Genomic DNA, 18,646 nt, shown 5'->3' on the forward strand with positions numbered 1-18,646 from the left:
GTTCCCATGACAAGGTGTTTTATTATCAGTGAGTTATGAGAGTCAGCTGAGTGATAATTTTTTGAATTAGGTCAGACTGCACTTGAATAACATTTTTTTTCTCTCCTGAACTTGAACTTAGGTGTCCTTAAAATCTTTCACACACTCTTTGTTCAGTTTCATTTAACTCAGTTCAGTTGAATTCAGTTTGGTGATTTGAAAAATTAAGTCAGATGTTGGAGGTTGTGTTAAACACCGTACAGCTGTGATAATCTTAATACAATGCAGTGTTCTGTAGTGTAACCTTTGGTCCTGACTCCTGGCTATTATGTAGGTGCCACTTGACACTTATAATCCAATGGATGCTTGATTAGATTGGGATCTTGGGAGGAATTATTGTTAAGAAAAATCAAAAAACAGAGGTGTTGTATATAGTTGGGATACAAATGTAGATGATAAGAAGTAGGGATAGACCGATATGGATTTTTTAGGGCCGATGCCGATACCGATTTTTTTCCATCACCCTTAGCCGATGACCGATTATGGACTGCCGATTTTCTTGAGCCGATATTTGGGGCCGATACTGCTTTTGCTCCCTCAATTTACATCAAAAAAATGACACAATGATAACAAATATTACAGGTCTCAAGTTTAAAATAAGAAACATTTATTGAACAGTAAAAAATACTAAAACAAGATGGAAAGTTGAGGTAGAACAGGTAGAATATTATTATTATTATTATTATTATTATTATACATTCAAATAAAAAAAGAGTTCAGTGCTCTTAAATCTTCCAGTAATGTCTTTCTAAAATAAACAAATATTTAAGCTGAAGCATAAATAAAACAACAACTACTGTACACAGTAGGATTCAACAGCTTTGTTCAACTTAACCACATACTTTCAAATGAAAAAAAGTGCCAGGGAAAAATAAATCCGTGAACCCACGCGCATATCGGCCGATGCCGATACAAGTAAAAAACTCAAATATCGGCCTGATATATCGGCCGGCCGATGTATCGGTCTATCCTTAATAAGAAGCCAATACTGAACATTCACCCTTGTTGTCTACTGTTTTTTTGCATTTTCTCTTAATTTATGTGTGTCTGGTTATAGATGAAGACGACGGGACGGAGCTGGTGTGCGAAACTCTGCTCATGTGTATAATCACAGTGTTGAACCAGGGACTACGTAATGGAGGAGGGGTGGGAGACGTTCTCAGGAGACCCTCCAAAGAGGTAAGACAGTCTCAAAACAAACATGTATAAGATCATTTTTTTATACTTTCTGCAATGTTATGTCCGTTTCTAATGACTTGAACTTTACATCAATGGCATTTGTGCTGCATCAGCTTCTGTTTAAGATAAAAAAAAAAGAGAAAGAGTTGTAGTGATGGTGACAGTTAAGTGATGCATTTTCTCCATATTTTCCCCGGACCATCCAGGAGCCTCTGTTTGCAGCCCGAGTGGTTTACGACCTTCTGTTCTTCTTCGTCGTTATCATCATCGTTCTTAACCTCATCTTTGGTGTCATCATCGACACCTTCGCTGACCTGAGGAGTGAGAAGCAAAGGAAGGAGGAGATCCTGAAAACCACCTGCTTCATTTGTGGTGCGTATGTGGTTCACCCAGTAGTACATGCAAGTGATAGTGAAGTGAAGAAGAGTTATATTTGGAACAACTTGTGTTAAATTAAGCTAACGTCTTGCAGGGTTGGAGAGGGACAAATTTGACAACAAAACAGTGTCCTTCGAGGAGCACATCAAATCTGAACACAACATGTGGCATTACCTTTACTTCCTGGTTCTGGTGAGGGTGAAGGATCCGACTGAGTACACCGGCCCTGAGAGCTACGTGGCCCAGATGATTGCGGTGAGTAGACCAAACAGCACACACACAGGAAATGGTCACACAAGACCTTTGTATTGTTCTATGCACCTAAAATGTTGCATCACACCAGGCTGCTCTGTCATCAAAATACTGTAGCTCAAATTACAGTCAAGCACTTTAATTTTGTGTTTGCAAGATAATATACGAGGGAATATGAGACTGCACTGCACATTTTTTTTAAGATGACACAGAAGTACATAAACACACCCAAGCCCCAGAGATTTTGTTTATTATTCCAGGAACATATGGACAAACAAACACATTCATTTCACCCCCCTAATTCATATTTTGCTGGCGAGCCGCACCAGTCAGCATACAGATGTCTCAGTGTTGGAGACTTAAAGTTTTGCAGCCTTCCTTACTTTGCAGACTTGCACAGTGTGCTAGAGAAGCGTGAGCCTCTACAGCAGCAGACGAGCGATCGAAAAAAATGAGACTGAGCCTCTAGGCCTGTGCCAAGCATCCCAATTTATTCTCCTTCCCCCTCGCTGCTGGAGAGAGATGGGTCTCTGTGCTCAGGTAGTCTTCACTATGCTGAGCTCCTAACCTGCTGGGACACAGTGTGGTTAAATAGTAATTAAACCCAGTCCAGCTCTATTATCATCAATGCACCAACTTGCTGCACTGACACACAGACAAGAAGTTGAAGGATGTAAGGGCAACTAAAGGTGTTGCCGTTAGGTTAATGGATTCAAATGAAGCCTCGGAGCACAATGGCACATTTTTTGATTAACATTTGGCCATGATGGGCATAAGAATGGTGGCATTATAATGAACAATTTGCATTATAAACAGGTGACAGACATTGAATTAATATGCATCAGTGGGTCCTCCAACAGGTCGACTCTGTGATGCGAGGCCAAGGTATCACTGTGTGATGAGGTAATGATGAGTCAGGAATTTATATTAACACCTCCTAACATGCTGCAGAGCAGAAACACACGCAGAAAAAGAGCAGGCTGAAACCTCTTTTGTTTCCATTTTGTTTCTTAATGTAGCACCCATGAGTTTCATAAAAAGAATATTCTTTCATTATTCTTATAAAACATCATTTTAAAGCCCCTGAAAACTTGGTTCAGCATCTTTAGTTTTCTCAGTAACATTAATGTTTTATGTCTGACCAAGGAACAATTAAAGATAGCGTTTCGAGAAGAAAAAAAACCCTTCATCATTACTTATTAAGATTCAAACAGAAACTCAACTAGCAAAAACTGGTCCAGCTGTGGCAGACTTAGTTTTTGTCCATCTAGGACCTCAGAACTCATAATAAGAATCTGATTGGCCTTTAAAATGAAAATTAAAGATTTGATGAACTGAAGTAAAGACAGCCCACAAAACTATATTAAAACATCCATTTACAAACTCTGACACAACTCGTGTGAGTCTAATCCAAGTTTCATTCATCCAGTCGTCATCCAAAACACATGCATTTTCGCTAAAACCTTACTACTTAAAACACTGCGAGCCGGCATGGGCAAGCGCATGTTTGAGCTCTGCTCGTGCATTCTATTGAGTTGCCCAGGCACACTATTCATATGTGGAAGTGTTTTAAATAGTAAAGTTTTAGCAAAATGCATGTGTTTGGGAAGTACTGAGCATACGACTGAACCAGTGAGACTTGGATTATACTGCACGAGTTGTGTTAGAGCTCATAAGCAGATGTTTTGATATAATTTTGCTGTTCCCCCTTTACTTTAATTTACCAAGAATGTTCGCTGTTTTTGGATTCTTTGTTCACCATGGTGACATGCGCAAAAAACAAAGTTTTCCTCACAAATTTGAGGTAATACGGGATGAGGAACTGATATACAAATGGTCATTTTGTGGGAAGTGTTACGTTAAAAGGGTTAGACCTTCAGCAAATAGTATTAACTTTACTGTCAGACTAACATGTTTAGACCTGTGGCCTTCATCATTGTCAACATTTTACACTTTACAAAGAACCTTTAAATATGATTAGCATGGACAAAAAAGATTTTAGTTAAAATCAAACACAACCAACCACACTCACAACAATCAAAAGGGTTTGGGCCCTACTAGTGACCAATCTCGGAACCCACTGGCTATAGGTCTGATGACGGTAAGCCTCTGAGGGCAATATTTGGGAATTCCAGTGTAGCCAGTAGGGCTGCCCCCGACCAAGAATTTTCCCTGTCGACCAATAGTCGTAATTTAGGGCCATTAGTCGACTAGTCGCCCGCATGTTTACAATATAAATTTAATTATGAAATGATATATTTTGGGCGGGGCAACGCAATGCTTTGAGTTGAAGGTGTGAGAAAGAATAGTATCAGTAACATTGTTAACACTGTGCTACATTACAGAGAAACACAAAACCGTACTAATGACCCTTCATTAATATAGGCCTATATTTTATTTACAAGTGCATGTCACACACTGAGCGAGCCGCCTGTTAATGACGCTGTCGGCAAAGCAGTAATGATTGTGCTAAGTGGCTGATGGGCATGTAGCTACTCACATGTTTCGCATGATACGTCATATTTGTAGTCGACGAATGAAGATGAGTTTACATATCACCTTGGGTTCGTCCTTCACCTTCTCAAAATGATCCCACACTTCGGATTTCCTGCCCAACATGTTATTAACTAGCCTGTGTGATAACCACAGGTACCAGCCCTGGAAATTAGGGGCCATACACATGCCATGTTTTAAACAGCCTGGAAAATGCGAGGTCGGGCGCTGGGCGCTAATCTTGTGCCTTTTTTGTGCAAGCTTTCATGAGAGCGGTGTCAAGTTGCGTCTGAGGTTGCTAAGCAGCCTTAACAAGAATGGTTTAGCCTATTAACCTGAAATCCTGAGTGCAGAGCTGATCTTCTTCCAGGTGCTGTTTATAAGTGTGTAGGCCTATTGTCCATGTGACAGATGTAAAGCTCTGGGTAGCCCTGCACTAAAATGATCAACTTTATCGTATTTATCAGACTGAATATTTACGGAAGAAGGGAAAGATCTGTCGGCTGTGAGTGGTTTGGAATGTGACTCCTGTCTGACTGCTGAGCGTGGCCACTTCCTGTGTCTGTCCTGTCATTTCGGCTAATCTCCACAGACACAGATATCTGCACATGAATGCAGATAAATATAATTAGAAGTTAAATAGCTGTCAGACAATAGAAGATGGGTTCTGAGATTGTGGCAAGATTGCGTTGTACCGCTCAACACAGACCTTTTACCTACTGTTCAAATGGGGTTGGTCAGTAATACTCGGACTACAAACAGACTACAAAGAGAGACCAGAGCGCTTCCCATACCTAAATCTTGTCCCGTTGCCTACGTATTCCACATACATATGCAAATATGTGTTTATAGAAATGATACTAGTAACTAAAGTCAGGATATCTCTGTCTATTTTGACCAGTCTTTTTTTCCAGATGCAGATTTTTAGTGACCTTAAATCAACCATACATGGTATAGACTGCAAGCTGCATGTACAATACAAAAATAACAAAACAGTGGCATCTGGCAGAAATGTAGTGCAACATTAATAATTTAACTGAGGTGAAATATTCTTAATCTGCCTCTGGTTCATCAGTCAACTTTATGGAAGTCCCAACCCATAGAAGAAAAATGTCTGCACACTGACACAAAAAGTACAGGAGGCTCTTTAGATGCAGAAAGGATCTATTCAATGTGCAAAAAGGTGACACAACGGAAAAAAAAATGTGACAAAAGTTAACTTTTCGGGAACTTTATGGAAGCCTTATACTAAATTGCTAGACCCTAATCTGCTCACACACAGTGAATTACTCTGGCTTAGAGAGAGCATAGGTGCAGTGACAGAAACTGTAATGGAAAAACGTCTGAATTAGAAAGTATAGGAGTCCGTGATGTTGGTCCCTGCAGGAGCCTGCTACATTGGCCCTCTTCAAGCTGCACCCACAGTTTGGCTTGATGTTTGGTGGGGATATGTGTGTGTGTTTGAGGGCAGGTGGGAGTGGGGAGGGGGCAGTTTAGGGCTCCATTGTTAAGCTCCGTCTTTATACCATAATCCCCTGCACTACAGTTTTGGGGCAGACAACTTAACATGAAGCTACTGGACTAATAAAAACTCTGCCCTCTCCTTTCCTTGTTGGAAAAGAGCTGAAACCCGATGACCTCACTCTCACACACACACACACACACGCACGCAGGCACGTACGCGCGTGCACACACACACGCACACAGACTGCCCTAATGAGTGCATCTGGTTGGGTAGGACAGAGTGATGTGGTGCCAAGCACAAGAGTAGGATCGTGTTACACTGCGTGTCTGTCCTGTTGGTGTGTTGTGCATGTGGATGGGAATTAGTGTGCGGGTGTTTGTGTGTAAAATTATGACAGCGACTACAGGCCTAGCAGGTACTGCAGCAGCCACAACGCTGTTACATAACCCATCTCAAGTGGCCTGCTAATAGCTCAGCCCTGCCTGGCACGTGCTCTCCTGTCCCTTTCTCTCTCTAACACACACGCACACACACAGAGTCACCGTCACATCATGAATCCTTTATTGACTTTACAACACACATGTAACACGTTCCTAACAGCAGCAGCAACAGAGTTATCTGAATGGAAAAGGTACTTGTGGTGGGCAGAGGTCAGAGTTTGCTTTATGAAACTACTCAGCTCTTCAGAAACTGCTCAGCTGAAGTGCTTGTATGAGTGTGTGTGTGCATGTGTGTGTGTGTGTGTGTCTGGTGACTGTGGTAAGTGATACTATCTGCAGAACTCTGTGTGTGCTGTGTCATTGTATCTCTTGACACTCTTGTGTATCTGTGGTCGTGTATAACAAGCGACGTCATTCAGTAGCCGGAACTCTGCTACTTTTAGCTTAACTTCCTGACCAGAGTGCACACGACTGCATGTAAGGGTGAATCATTTTATTACTGTGGGCACAACCAGAAATACAGAGAGCTACAGTAATGTTTAATCACAGTCACAATAAATGTACATTTTTTGAGGAATGGTGATAATATCAGGAGCACAGCATAGTATATCACAAGCTACAGATAATTGGATCATATATTAATATAATGACTATTTGTTATGTTTCTTTACAAATAAATAAGTCTCCAAACTAAACAGTCTCAACTACCTGTCAGAAAGTTTTTTAAGTTTTTTTTATTCTTCCTGACTAAAAGTGAAAAAAGCCAAAGGTCCTGAATTTGAAATTATATATAAAAAGGAAAAAAAAAAAAAAAACACCGAAAATCCTCACATTTTAGAAACTGTAACCATGAAATGTTTGGGGTTTTATAGGGTTGAGGCAAATATCCGTTATAGATAATGCACTTTTTACAAATACGAGTATTATTCGAGTAAAATGTGTCAATATCAGCACTTGTAATGAAGGAAAATCCTCATTTGAGTAGCTGTGTTCAGTTTCTTGTGATTAAAAATGATCTGAAGCTTGATTCTGAGATTGTTCTGTGAATAGTTTTTTAATAGATAATAAATATGGAAACCTCTGATCATCTCATAAATTTCAGGCTTAATATATTTATTTGTTTATTTTATTTGTTTAACAGGGACAGTGCACAGCTACATCAGAGTTAGCTATAAGCTGATTTTCATCTGTGGTCCCTGGGCAGGAAACGGAGAACAATTCCTCTGCTGAAAGACACTGTATTATGGTGATATAAAATATCAACTTCTGTTTAGGCCCCACCCACTCCAAGATCAGCCCATGCCCACTTTAATTTAAACTCCGCCCACTCCAAGTATGGTCATGGATACAGATCATATAGCTGTTTGAAGAGATTCCACTTAAAACTATTCATTAAATTGAATTAACCACGTATTCATTCATTACTAATTTCACTAAATTTACAGTTTGAGAGCTATTAAAGAAAACAGACAAACTGTCTACCCATAGACTGCAAGAATAATGAATGTAGCTACTGTGACCTCACCCATTGCTTTGTGGACTCCTGTTTGAAGCCTCGAGTTTGGCATTTCGGCTGTTGCAGTCTTCATTTTTTGAAGCCATGTTGATCATATTTGGGCAAGAGGCTGGCAAAGGAGCAAGGGGTGGATCTGACTTAGAAGCCAAGAACACTACCAGCAGACAACTTGTCACTCAAAGCAACCCGCCCTTAATAATGCGTAACTTTAAGCCTTCATAAAAAGTAATCAGGTAAGTCAAATAAAAATGCACCCCCAGTACAGTTGTCATCAACAGGAAAATTAGCTAGAGAGACCAAAATCATTCTTGTACCAGGCAGTAAACATGTTTACTTCTGTTGCAGAGTTGGGCCTTTAACATGGGAGTCTATGGGGATTGACTCACTTCTGATGCCAGCCCCATGTGGCCATTCAAAGAATTGCAGCTTTTGGCAGTTTCGTTTTGGCTTCATTTTTCAGCCCCCGAGGCTGCCACTTGCATTTACCAAATACAAATTATTCAAGTAGTTATGTAAAAGGTTATTTGTAGCGCCTGGGAAATGGATTATCGTATTGTCGTAGGGTTGTATTTTTTCTCATCTCAGAAACGTAAAAAAAAATTGATGGCTGAATGTAAAAAAAAAAATTACAAGTAGTAGTGTTATTAAAGACAAATAGCAACTTCAACAGGAGCAGTAATTTGTCAGCCTTGCTGTAGCATCTGAGACTTGTGACATCTGAAGTTGTTCCCACAATTTATTTACAGCACCAACCCAACTTTTCTCTATGGTGTTGTGGCTCTCACAGCTGAAGTACAATGTGTACATTTACAGGACGTGGTGAAACACATGAACAATATGGCGACGGCAGCAGAGTGAGAAGCACATGAATGTCTGTAAATTCGTGCTCACTGAGGTGTTTAAATGGATCAGTGAAGCAAGACTAAAGCCTTGACTCATTTAGACAGTGCAGCACAGCACACAGTGGACTACTGTACTGTCTAATGAACAGCAACAAGACGTGAGCTGGGTGGCTCAGATTCTGTACAGTCACTGCTTAACTTCATATCATCGATTTAGAGATGATGCTTTGACCGACTTGAGTGACTGTACGTTCAAACGGGATATTGTTTTCACCCCAGTGACATTTCTTAAGTCCCTTTATTGAATCTTTGAGGTTACCTAATCCATCAGTTATGGATGACTTGATGAAACAAGCATCAGATAGTCTTCAGTTTCAGTGACGTTGAGGCTTTGTCTTTGAGCTCACAGAGCCTTCCTTGTGGTTTTGAAGCTGTGAGCAAGGAAGCTATTCTTTTTATTTTATCGGCCCCTTGATGCCTGAGGCCCAAATTAGCCCAGGATTCTCAGGCAAGCTCTTATAGAATGACTCGATTCATACTGTGCGACTCAACAGTCATACTTAATCAGTCTAACTGCTTCCCCTGTAGTCAGGGACGGAAAAAGTATTCTAGTCAAAAGTAAAAAGCGGTGTGCAAAACAACCAAAAGTTAAACTGCAGTAATGACATGAAGGGCCTCTTTTTGCAGAGTATTCAGAGTCAGATGTACATGAATACATTTACTGCAAAAGGGCCGGTGCAGCTCCCTAACAACAACCTTTGAGCATTAACTGACAAGACTAGCAATCTGTCTTTAATTCAGTAATGTTGTTAAAGGTGGCAGCCGGGTCTTTGTAAAAAAGTGTTGGTTGTTTCGTCACTGTAAAGAGAGCCTATATGTGTCATAATGGTCGCAGAAGTAGCAGAGAACTGCACCTTATCAAAAAATCTTAAGTGAAAGAAAAGTAACCTAGTTTTAGAAAGTGCAAGTACATGGAAAGCCACCCATTAACAGTATTATGTGTATCTGCAACCAGTTCTTTCACCCCCACCTCCAGTCCTCACTCGTCTGCCTCAGAGGGCCTAACTTTGAGCTAACACACCAACATGCTAACATTTAGCATGATGAAACATTAAATGTTAGAATGTGAACTTTTAGCAGAGAATGATGCTAAATGTGAGGCTGTTAATTAAGCAATATCACACGAGAGGGAGTGATGTTGTACTGTGATATCGTCACGGCTGTGATTCGGTCGTAGCCACGAGGCCACAGTACAACATCACGAGTTCGAGTGTGATATTGCTTTTATACAACAGTTCAACAGTTAAATAAGCAAGGCTGATTAAGAAATGTTGAAAAATGAGGACAAAATAGATAATTTAAGCATTTTATTTGTCTTCCGCCAACAAAAATAGTTCCCTCAGGACTCTGCTGTCACCGTTGCTATGTAACGCAGACATGGTGCGCCAGGCACTTAGTCTTTATACACATTTATCTGCACATTTCCATTAATTGTGCAGCCGGTGAAATAAGTTTCTGGTGACTGCATGGTGGACTGTCACTTCACAGGCACAGCCGACTCTGCCTTCTGATCTGACAGTATGTTGCTTTTCTCCAAGTCGTTGAGCTCCGCTGATGAAACACTGACAAACCTGGATGTGTGCTCAGATGGATTCAGCTTCTCCTCTCCCTCATCTTTCTCTGATGACCATTCATAGTTCAATTCAAAACTTATTTTAAGAAATAAATCCATATTTTTGGCTGTTTGACAGTGGATGAATTAATTAGCCTACAACGCAACTGCTGACCTAACTGACACTAACCGTCAGTTTTGATTTGATTGTTGATTGCGATCAGCTGTGAGGCGGAGTGATACATACACAGTGAAATAACCGTGATGTTGTACTCAATATCATCACGGTTTTACTGTCTCTCGACCAATCAGATTGCAGGGCCGGAACTAACTGTTGTATAACATGTTTTATCTGTAAGTATTAAAGGTCCAGTGTGTAGGATTTATGCCTCGTTTCCATTTACATATGTGTACAAAGACGAGGCAACAGGAAGTCCATTCATTTCAATGGAAAGCTCCGTGATGTCTGATGTGCCTGTGAAACTCCTCCCCTCCATAATATTTACAACCAATCAGAGCCAAGGAGTCTCTAACGCAGTTGTCAATTGCTGCACGTGAATTGTGGTAAAACTGTCAAAGACAGCTCTGATCAAATATGAATCAAGATTCTGTTACTGCACTGCCTATTTCTAATATCAAAAGTTTTCAGGAACATATTTTAGTGCACTGTTTAGCTGTAAAATGAGAATGTTGGTCTGGCCAGTGGGCAGTTCTTGGTAGCCTACTTTGGTCGACTCCAACATGGTGGCTTGGTCACAAATTTTCCCATTTTACAGCTAAACAGTACAATAAAAAACATTCATGAAAACATTTGAGGTGAGAAACAGGCAATGCAGTTACAGACTCTTTATTCATTTTTGATCAGCGCTGCCTAGTTTGACAGTTTGACTGCTGTTCATGAGTAGTGATTACCATGATTGAAAGCTGGGTTAGAGACTCCTCGGCTCTGATTGGCTGTTTTTGGTGCGCTGCAGTCAATTCTAGGGAATGCCATTAGAAGCAGCAAGAAGAGGAGGAGGGACATGCTTTTTTCTGTCTCATGTTCTTCTGTCACAATATGGTGACAAATATGACACAAAGTTATTTTCACAAAAGTTTTGTTGTTGTGTGTTAAGCGGACATTAAAGGGTTACTATTGTGACAATAGAATTGTGTTCTTGGTTTTTCATAACCTCAAATTACTGGTAAAAGTTGTTTGTCAGTGCCTTTCTATTCTTGTGCATGGCATAAATGATTAAATATGACGCACATGCTATTCATTTTCTAGTTCAAAGCAGAATGTTTCACAAATTTAAATCAATTTTCCGGATTTGACCGACCTAAATTTGGAATAAGCAAGAGTTTGTCAATGCTAGGCAGTAACAAATGATGATTACATTTTCTTTTGATTTTTCTAACTTAGTTTCTTGGTCCTGTTCATGGGTAAGTGAGTTTAGTTTTGGAGCAGGCCATTAATATTGCATTTAGTAAACTGTGGTAAATTTATTAATTAGGAAAACAAAAACAAATAACCCACACACCCCACCTTCCTCTCCGCCCTCAGACTCTCCTCTCCTCGTGTCCTCTTCTCTGTCCTCGGCGTCTCGCACACTGATCGTTTTTTCTATCCCTGTAGTCTATTCTTATATAAGAGTAGGTGGGAGAATACCTCACTCCTCCTACTGGACTTAATGTGGTGCCAGTCAAATCCCACTCTCGGCACCTTTTAAGTAATTTTTATCAGAAGAACTGGCAAAGGAATATTACATAAGATCAGCTGATGGCAGTCTGTCTCTGTGAAACCTATCTCACTTTCAAGAGCATGCGTGTTGTAAAACACACACTCTTGCTCACAGTCTGCTATGTACATATCCATGCAGATGCACGCCAACAGTACACACACCCACACATGTACAAACACAGACGCACTTAAGTCCATTACATAATGCCATAGGTTCATTTTGCTCACTGTTTTCTCATGGCATGACGGGAGACGGTTTGCCCTGTCCACTGCGCTGTTGGAAAAACAGACGATAAAGTAAATGTCTCCATTTTACATGAGAACACACACACACACACACACACACACTTACACACACACATACACACACATATTAATAACACTGTACTCCCAGTTGTGTTCTTGATAGACGACAGTGACTCATTCCCGCATCAACAGTGTGCTGGAGTGGGTGAGAATTGAAATGCCAGTTACTGTTCATTTAGTGTATAATTGCTATCTGCGGTATCCAAGAGACAGCAGTGCTGGTTAAAACATTTTACACTGTCAAGCACGAAACAGAGAGCAACTTCCATTCTGATGGAATGATTAATAATAAAACCTCCATGCCTGTCTCCAATTACCAATACCTCTCTGTTTACTCTCTCCTGCAGTCTGGCTTTAGCTCTGTAATGCTCCCTGCACGTCTATGCAAATCCTTCTTGCCGTTGTCTGTGCCAGCATGCTGTTGCTGCCGTCTCCCTGACCTACTGAGTCAGCTTTATTTCAGCCTTTTATGCCTTTCACCTCTCTCACATCTCATCTCTCCCTCTCTCCTCCCAGGAGAAGAACTTGGAGTGGTTCCCCCGTATGAGAGCCATGTCTCTGGTGAGCAGTGAGGGAGACAACGAGCAGAATGAGATGCGCTCTCTGCAGGAGAAGCTGGACAGCACTGTCACTCTGGTGGCTCAGCTGTCTGGCCAGCTGGCTGAGCTCAAGGAACAGGTACAGTGCCACTTCAGGCCATTTTTCATGCTGTGGTGGGAAAAGCTCTGGTCTGAGCACTGTGGTACTCTGAACTGAATGCCTGATGATTCATGTAAAGTAGGGGCACACTGATTGTGAAATTCTGGGCCGATACTGTTTCCAGAGCTTAAAAGTGGCCGATAAAGTCGGCCAATGGCCAATAGCCGATATCGATACCACCTTTTTTTGTTGTTATTTTCTTTTTATGTTATTTAATCCCCCTTTGTGTCAGAGAAACAAAAAAATCCTCATTTAAAAAATAACTGTTTTTAAGTCATTCAGCCCTTCATTACGTCTTTGAATGAGCACAAATTCAACCTTACAAATTTATGAAATAGCCTTTAATACAACCTTCTTTCACATGAAAAACATCCTTAAGAAAAACTGCCTCAAAAGACTTTTTACTATATGTAATATATCATAATTCCCCCTCTGAAAACATCAACAAATTTCCCCTTCCAACAGCTGTATTTATTCAAGTTTCCCACCCAAAACTACATTTTACATGATAACATTTGAACACACCGTAATAGTGTTAGAATTTACCTTTGCCCAATACTCAATTTTACTGAACAGAGCTTGAATGCATCATATGTAACTCCAAGCAACCTCCATTAGCTGTTAGTTGTGGCCACCAGCTGCTAACAGCTAATGCTAACTAGCTCTCCTCCTGCCTCCTGACACGCTGATAGTGAGTTTACTGCGTCCTTTCATCCGGAATGAGTCCAGGGGAAGATCTGCATTCATCCGAAACACATTTTCTATTATCCCCAAGACAGGAGGACACCGTCAGTCTCAAGCCCTGCTTTTTAACCAGCACAAAATTGATGTGACACAACAGCAAAACATCAGCCACTGCCATCAGTGAATGTCATCTTATTTGCAGATAAGTTGATGCCAGCCAACAAGGTGCATATCGGCTAGACCGATGAATCAGAGCATTTCTAATCTAAAGCAAAATCCTCCACTTTTTAAAATGTTTATGTCATACTAACATCATGTTTAGATGCACGCTGTTCTGCCAGCTATAGCACATGGACTGTGAACTCGTGCTACCTGACCTTGAGACACCTGCAGGGCAATAGGTCACACAGAAGAGGAGACGTCAGCAGTCTCATTTCGCTCACCATCTCTTTACCCAGTAGCCTAGGTGGACTCTATGGTGATGCTCCTGAACGCAGCATGACAGGTGACTATCACGTCAGCGATCAACGCAACTGATTGCCGCCAGTGAGCCTCTGGCTGTTTGGATGACTTGCTCTGCTGCTGCAGTGTGACTGATCACTCTCATCACCTGCCTCGCCTGCATGTGATTCCAGTCACAGGCCTGTCCTTGTTCCTCTTCTGCCAGATGTGTGAAAACAGCTCCTACTGGGGAAGGAGCACACTTAAGTAAACAAAAAAACAACCTATGTCGACCTTAGTAAGCAGTTCAGCGCCTTAACGTCTCCCTGCCGGCCGGGATCCCTTGTGTTACTCCTGTAACAACCACGTTTGTGTGCTGCTGAAGTGCTCCTGAGCAGGACACCGAAGCCTTTCTCTGAATCTGTACTTAGGACCTACTGCAGGCCATTTATTATTCCAATTTAGCTTTAGTGATCTGCTCTGACTCATGAGTCATGGGTTTAGCGAGGATGTCACTCTGCCTCTGTGATAAACAGAAATTTTGAGAGGTGAGTGTGTTTATGCGAGCTAAACCACAGCTCTGCAGTCATGAGGGGAGGACTGCAGGTCTCACCAGCTCTCAACTCAAACTGTTTCTGACTGGGAGAAAAGTGCTCCTGCAGCTCCTCCCTCATTACCACCTCTGCTGACCTCGGCACTTTACACTATCACAGCTCAGAGTTAGTGTGTGTGCTGCTGTTTGTTTGTTTGTGTGGGTTCTTAGGGTTCTGCTCAGCATACTCCGTTTCCTTTAATCTGCATGTACAGTTTAGGGTTTACAAAACCAGTGGCCTTCATTTATGACGTCAGAACTGAAACCACTGCAAATGTGATGGTTGTGAGAAACCAGCCACTTCTGATTCATGAAACTTCCCCACCACACTTATACAACATCCAACGTGCAGGTCACAGTTCTGCGCAGCACATGATGTTGTCCTCTAATGAAGTTTCCAAGGGACATTTTAGTTCCTCCCAGTCACAACAGTGGCTAAAGAAAGCAGTTTGTAAACAACTTCGGAGGGGAAATATCTCTTCCGTAATATCTCAAAAAGGAAAACTTAAATAATTAGTAAAACTCTCAGAGTAATTTGCTTGCAGCGCTTGAAGTGACTAATTTGTGAAGCCTTGTTGTGCCATTCAGTAGTTTTTGTAACACAGCTAATCAAGATTCATTTCTTAAAGTAATGAGCCCAAGATTCATTTTGTTTTGTCTGAATGAATTTACTCGCTCTCAGAGAGGAGATTTATAGTGTCATTTTACCTGCACTCCAAGTTCAAATAGATAAACACTCCCCTCTGGAATGTAATAATTATGTGTGAACATAGCAGGAACATTGTATTTTGCATAATAAAGTGCCCACTAGAACAGTAACAACAGCACAAACACAGGTTGGCATATCATGTGTTTGCAACATGCAAAATTAAAAGCCACTCCAGGTTGATGTTTCATTTTCCCTCTCTGTGTCCTCCGCAGATGACAGAGCAGAGGAAGAACAAGCAGAGGCTCGGATTCCTGGGTCCTCCTCAGCCCAACCACCACACCACGGCCCACTGAGGGGCTCCAGGCTGCAGTAGAAAACCAGAAACGCAGACACACACACAAACTTCAGCCTTAAGAACAATACATGTACTCAAGAGTACACTTACAATCAATGATGTCAAAATGCAAGTGTGTACGTAATTTTTGACATAGTGCCTGTTCTATGACACAATCACTGCCTTATGGGATATAAAGTGTGCCTTATGTGCTAACCCAGCATTCTTTACCGGCCGTCTGTGCACACCCTCTGTGAATGATTGGCCCGGCACGGCACACATCTGCCAGTGTAGTGTAAGTGTGCCAGACAGAGGTCGAGTGAAATGTTAAGGTGAGGTTAATGGTTAAGTGCTGTCAAGTCTGCAGACTGTCACGTCTCGTTTCTCGACCGTCTTCGGTGCTGATGTGTCAGAGAGCAGAGGAAAAGCCACACAGTCAGTGATTGGCAGTGTTGAGAAGTTGGGAGGGGGTTGTTGGGGAAGAGTGTGTGTGCAAACATCAAGTACTCTCCATTTTTCCTTTTTAGAGTCCTAATTGTATTTATGAGAAAATTTGCGGTTCATAACTGGAGTATTATTTTTGCATTGTGGAAAAGGTATCATGCTGCCTTACTCATTAACTTTTCTAAACAGTACATCACAACTGCTGAAAGTGCACTTTTAAAGAAAAACAAATGTAAGCCTGTAACTGGAAACATTGGTTAGTTGGGGTGTTATTTTTGCATGCTTTGTGTTGTGTTTAAAGATGCATTTGCTGCACCATTTCAGTCACCATTTTTATAGATTTCTACAGAGTATATAAATAACAGAAATGTGAATTAAAAATAATGATTACCTGTGCAGAACTTACTTGAAATTTCTTTTAAGTCTAAATCTTATCTTGGTACATAACGTAGTACTGACTGAAGATGGTAAGCTTACAGTTCTGGGTTACATTATGTTTATAGAGATGTCAGCTAATAGTGTAATATTTACTGTATCAGATCATATCGTCTTCATCTCCTACTGTTTCTTTAAGTTTCGTTGTCTTAGTGTAAATCATCCTCACTAGTCTCTCCTGGACTGCAGTTGATTGTTGAGTCTGAACTTGTGTTTTAAACTTGCACGACTAATGGCAGATGACGAGAGCATGCACTCGATGGTGACTGTCCTGTGACACTTTCTGTTTAAACAAAGTTTATAGAAAAAAATGTGTTTTATCTGGTCAGAGAAATAATAAAGAATAAATTTGTATCAAGACTCATCGCTTTGAGTCAGCAGCTTTCTAAACAGAGTTGGGCCTCAGTCCTTGTTGTTGTTGTTGGGGATGAATGAGCACTCCCCCACACTCACCCCGACCCCCTCTGCACCACCCACACTCAGCTTACTCACACTTGTGCTTGTCCGTGAAGGGAGCAGAGAGCCTCTAGGAAAAGACCTGTTTCCATTCAGACCGGATCATGTTTCAGCTCATGGAGCAGGGGGTAGTCATCTTGTATTATAAGCAGGGTTACCAGATTCAATGTGCATGCTGTCACTGTGCTGCTTTTGTTTAGCTCATGTTGACATTTAATTGCAGCTAATTAGCTGATATGATGCACAGATATTAAACCAGACTCTGGAATTAACCTTTGTTCCTACATCAGTCTATCTCATAAGCTTTGCGGTTATCCAGGTTTAATAGTCTTTTAAAATGAGATAAATCATAATCATAATACAAAAATAACATATATGCATGTTCTCTAAAACAGGCATTTCCAACCAGGGTTACTTGTACCATAATAGATAAACGACTATGTACAAATGTACATTGACATTTCAATTGTATGAAGAATTGTTGTAGCAATATCCATTTTTACATATCAATAGTGTTGTGTTGTTGTTGAATAATATCCAGTTTAACCCTTTGAGCAAATTGGCTTGATTTCTTTTAAGATCATGGGAAGAAGGGCATGAGCCAGTTAAAGTTAAAAGAAAATTGCCTGAAAATTAGCAACAAAAGAAAAATAATAATAATTAAAAAAAAAAAATGAACAAGGAAATGACTTTAAAAAAGGATAAAAATTTAAAAAAAAAAAAACCCATACGTATGTGTATTCCATTACATAAGTTTGAATATGTGATATTATATATAGATTAATTATAATAATCATACACATAGTTTTCTGCCCAGTCATTCATTCATTTTCCATAACAGCGTATCCTGATCTTCTGGACATTTTTTCCCTTTTTTTTTTTTTTTTTTTTAATAATTTTCTAAGATTTTAATCATTGATTTTCAGCTCATTTTCTCTTCAGCTTTTACAAGTTTTTAAAAATTTTTCCCCCTATTTTTTCGAGAACAAATCAAACTGATTTGCTCAGGTTTCAAAGGTTTAAATGCTCATCCAAGGCGTCTGAATGCAGCTCAAGAAAACTGATGTCGATCCAGGTTTCAAAGGGTTAAAGGGTTAAGGGAACAGAACAAAATCAAAAAATATTGTCCTCCTACCTGTGGTGCTTTTTATCAGTCTAGATTGTTTGGGTGTGAGTTGCTGAGTGTTGGAGATAATGGCAGTAGAGATGTCGCTCTTCTCTTGAATATAATGAAACCGTATCATGGTGCAGAAGGAAGAGTGCATCTACTGCTAGCTCACCTAGCACCACTGAGCTAGCTAATGTTACAGCTCAGCTGAGCAGGACACCGTTAATGCTTACATCTCGCACTGTCACAAGCACAAGCCTCTCATCAGAGTAGATGCACGCTTCCTTTTGCATGGTGATTTGGTTGGCGGGTGTAGTTCAGTGGAGAGAAAATAGTTCCTACGTGAAACTGATTATAACAAGTTCGGTTATCATTATTATTATTATTATATATCTGGATTAGCTGGGTCATGATTTCTGAAAGGAGACATTGCTGATGAGGTTTTCATTTTTTTGGCACTATTAGCACCATAAGCCAAGTGCCATCTAGTTCCACTGTATTAGACAGAAGACAGACATCTCTACACCTGATATCTCCAACACTTGGCAACTCACACCAAAAT

At 40.6% G+C, this 18,646-nt stretch overlaps 1 protein-coding gene across 2 annotated transcripts in view; it reads left to right on the forward strand.

The window, feature by feature from the left end:
• Window positions 1-16,881, forward strand: part of itpr2 (inositol 1,4,5-trisphosphate receptor, type 2) — an 80,889-nt gene extending 64,008 nt beyond the window's left edge. For both annotated transcript variants that reach the window (XM_033634213.2, XM_033634214.2), the window contains exons 53-57: window positions 1,097-1,218; window positions 1,425-1,590; window positions 1,691-1,851; window positions 12,759-12,920; window positions 15,580-16,881. In XM_033634213.2, coding sequence (XP_033490104.1) covers window positions 1,097-1,218; window positions 1,425-1,590; window positions 1,691-1,851; window positions 12,759-12,920; window positions 15,580-15,660 — 692 coding nt within the window. In that variant the 3' untranslated portion in view covers window positions 15,661-16,881. The remainder of the gene's footprint in view (window positions 1-1,096; window positions 1,219-1,424; window positions 1,591-1,690; window positions 1,852-12,758; window positions 12,921-15,579) is intronic.
• Window positions 16,882-18,646: the final 1,765 nt, after the last annotated feature.

The sequence above is a fragment of the Epinephelus lanceolatus genome, chromosome 5 (genome assembly GCF_041903045.1).
Source record: "Epinephelus lanceolatus isolate andai-2023 chromosome 5, ASM4190304v1, whole genome shotgun sequence".
Lineage (NCBI taxonomy): Eukaryota > Metazoa > Chordata > Actinopteri > Perciformes > Serranidae > Epinephelus > Epinephelus lanceolatus.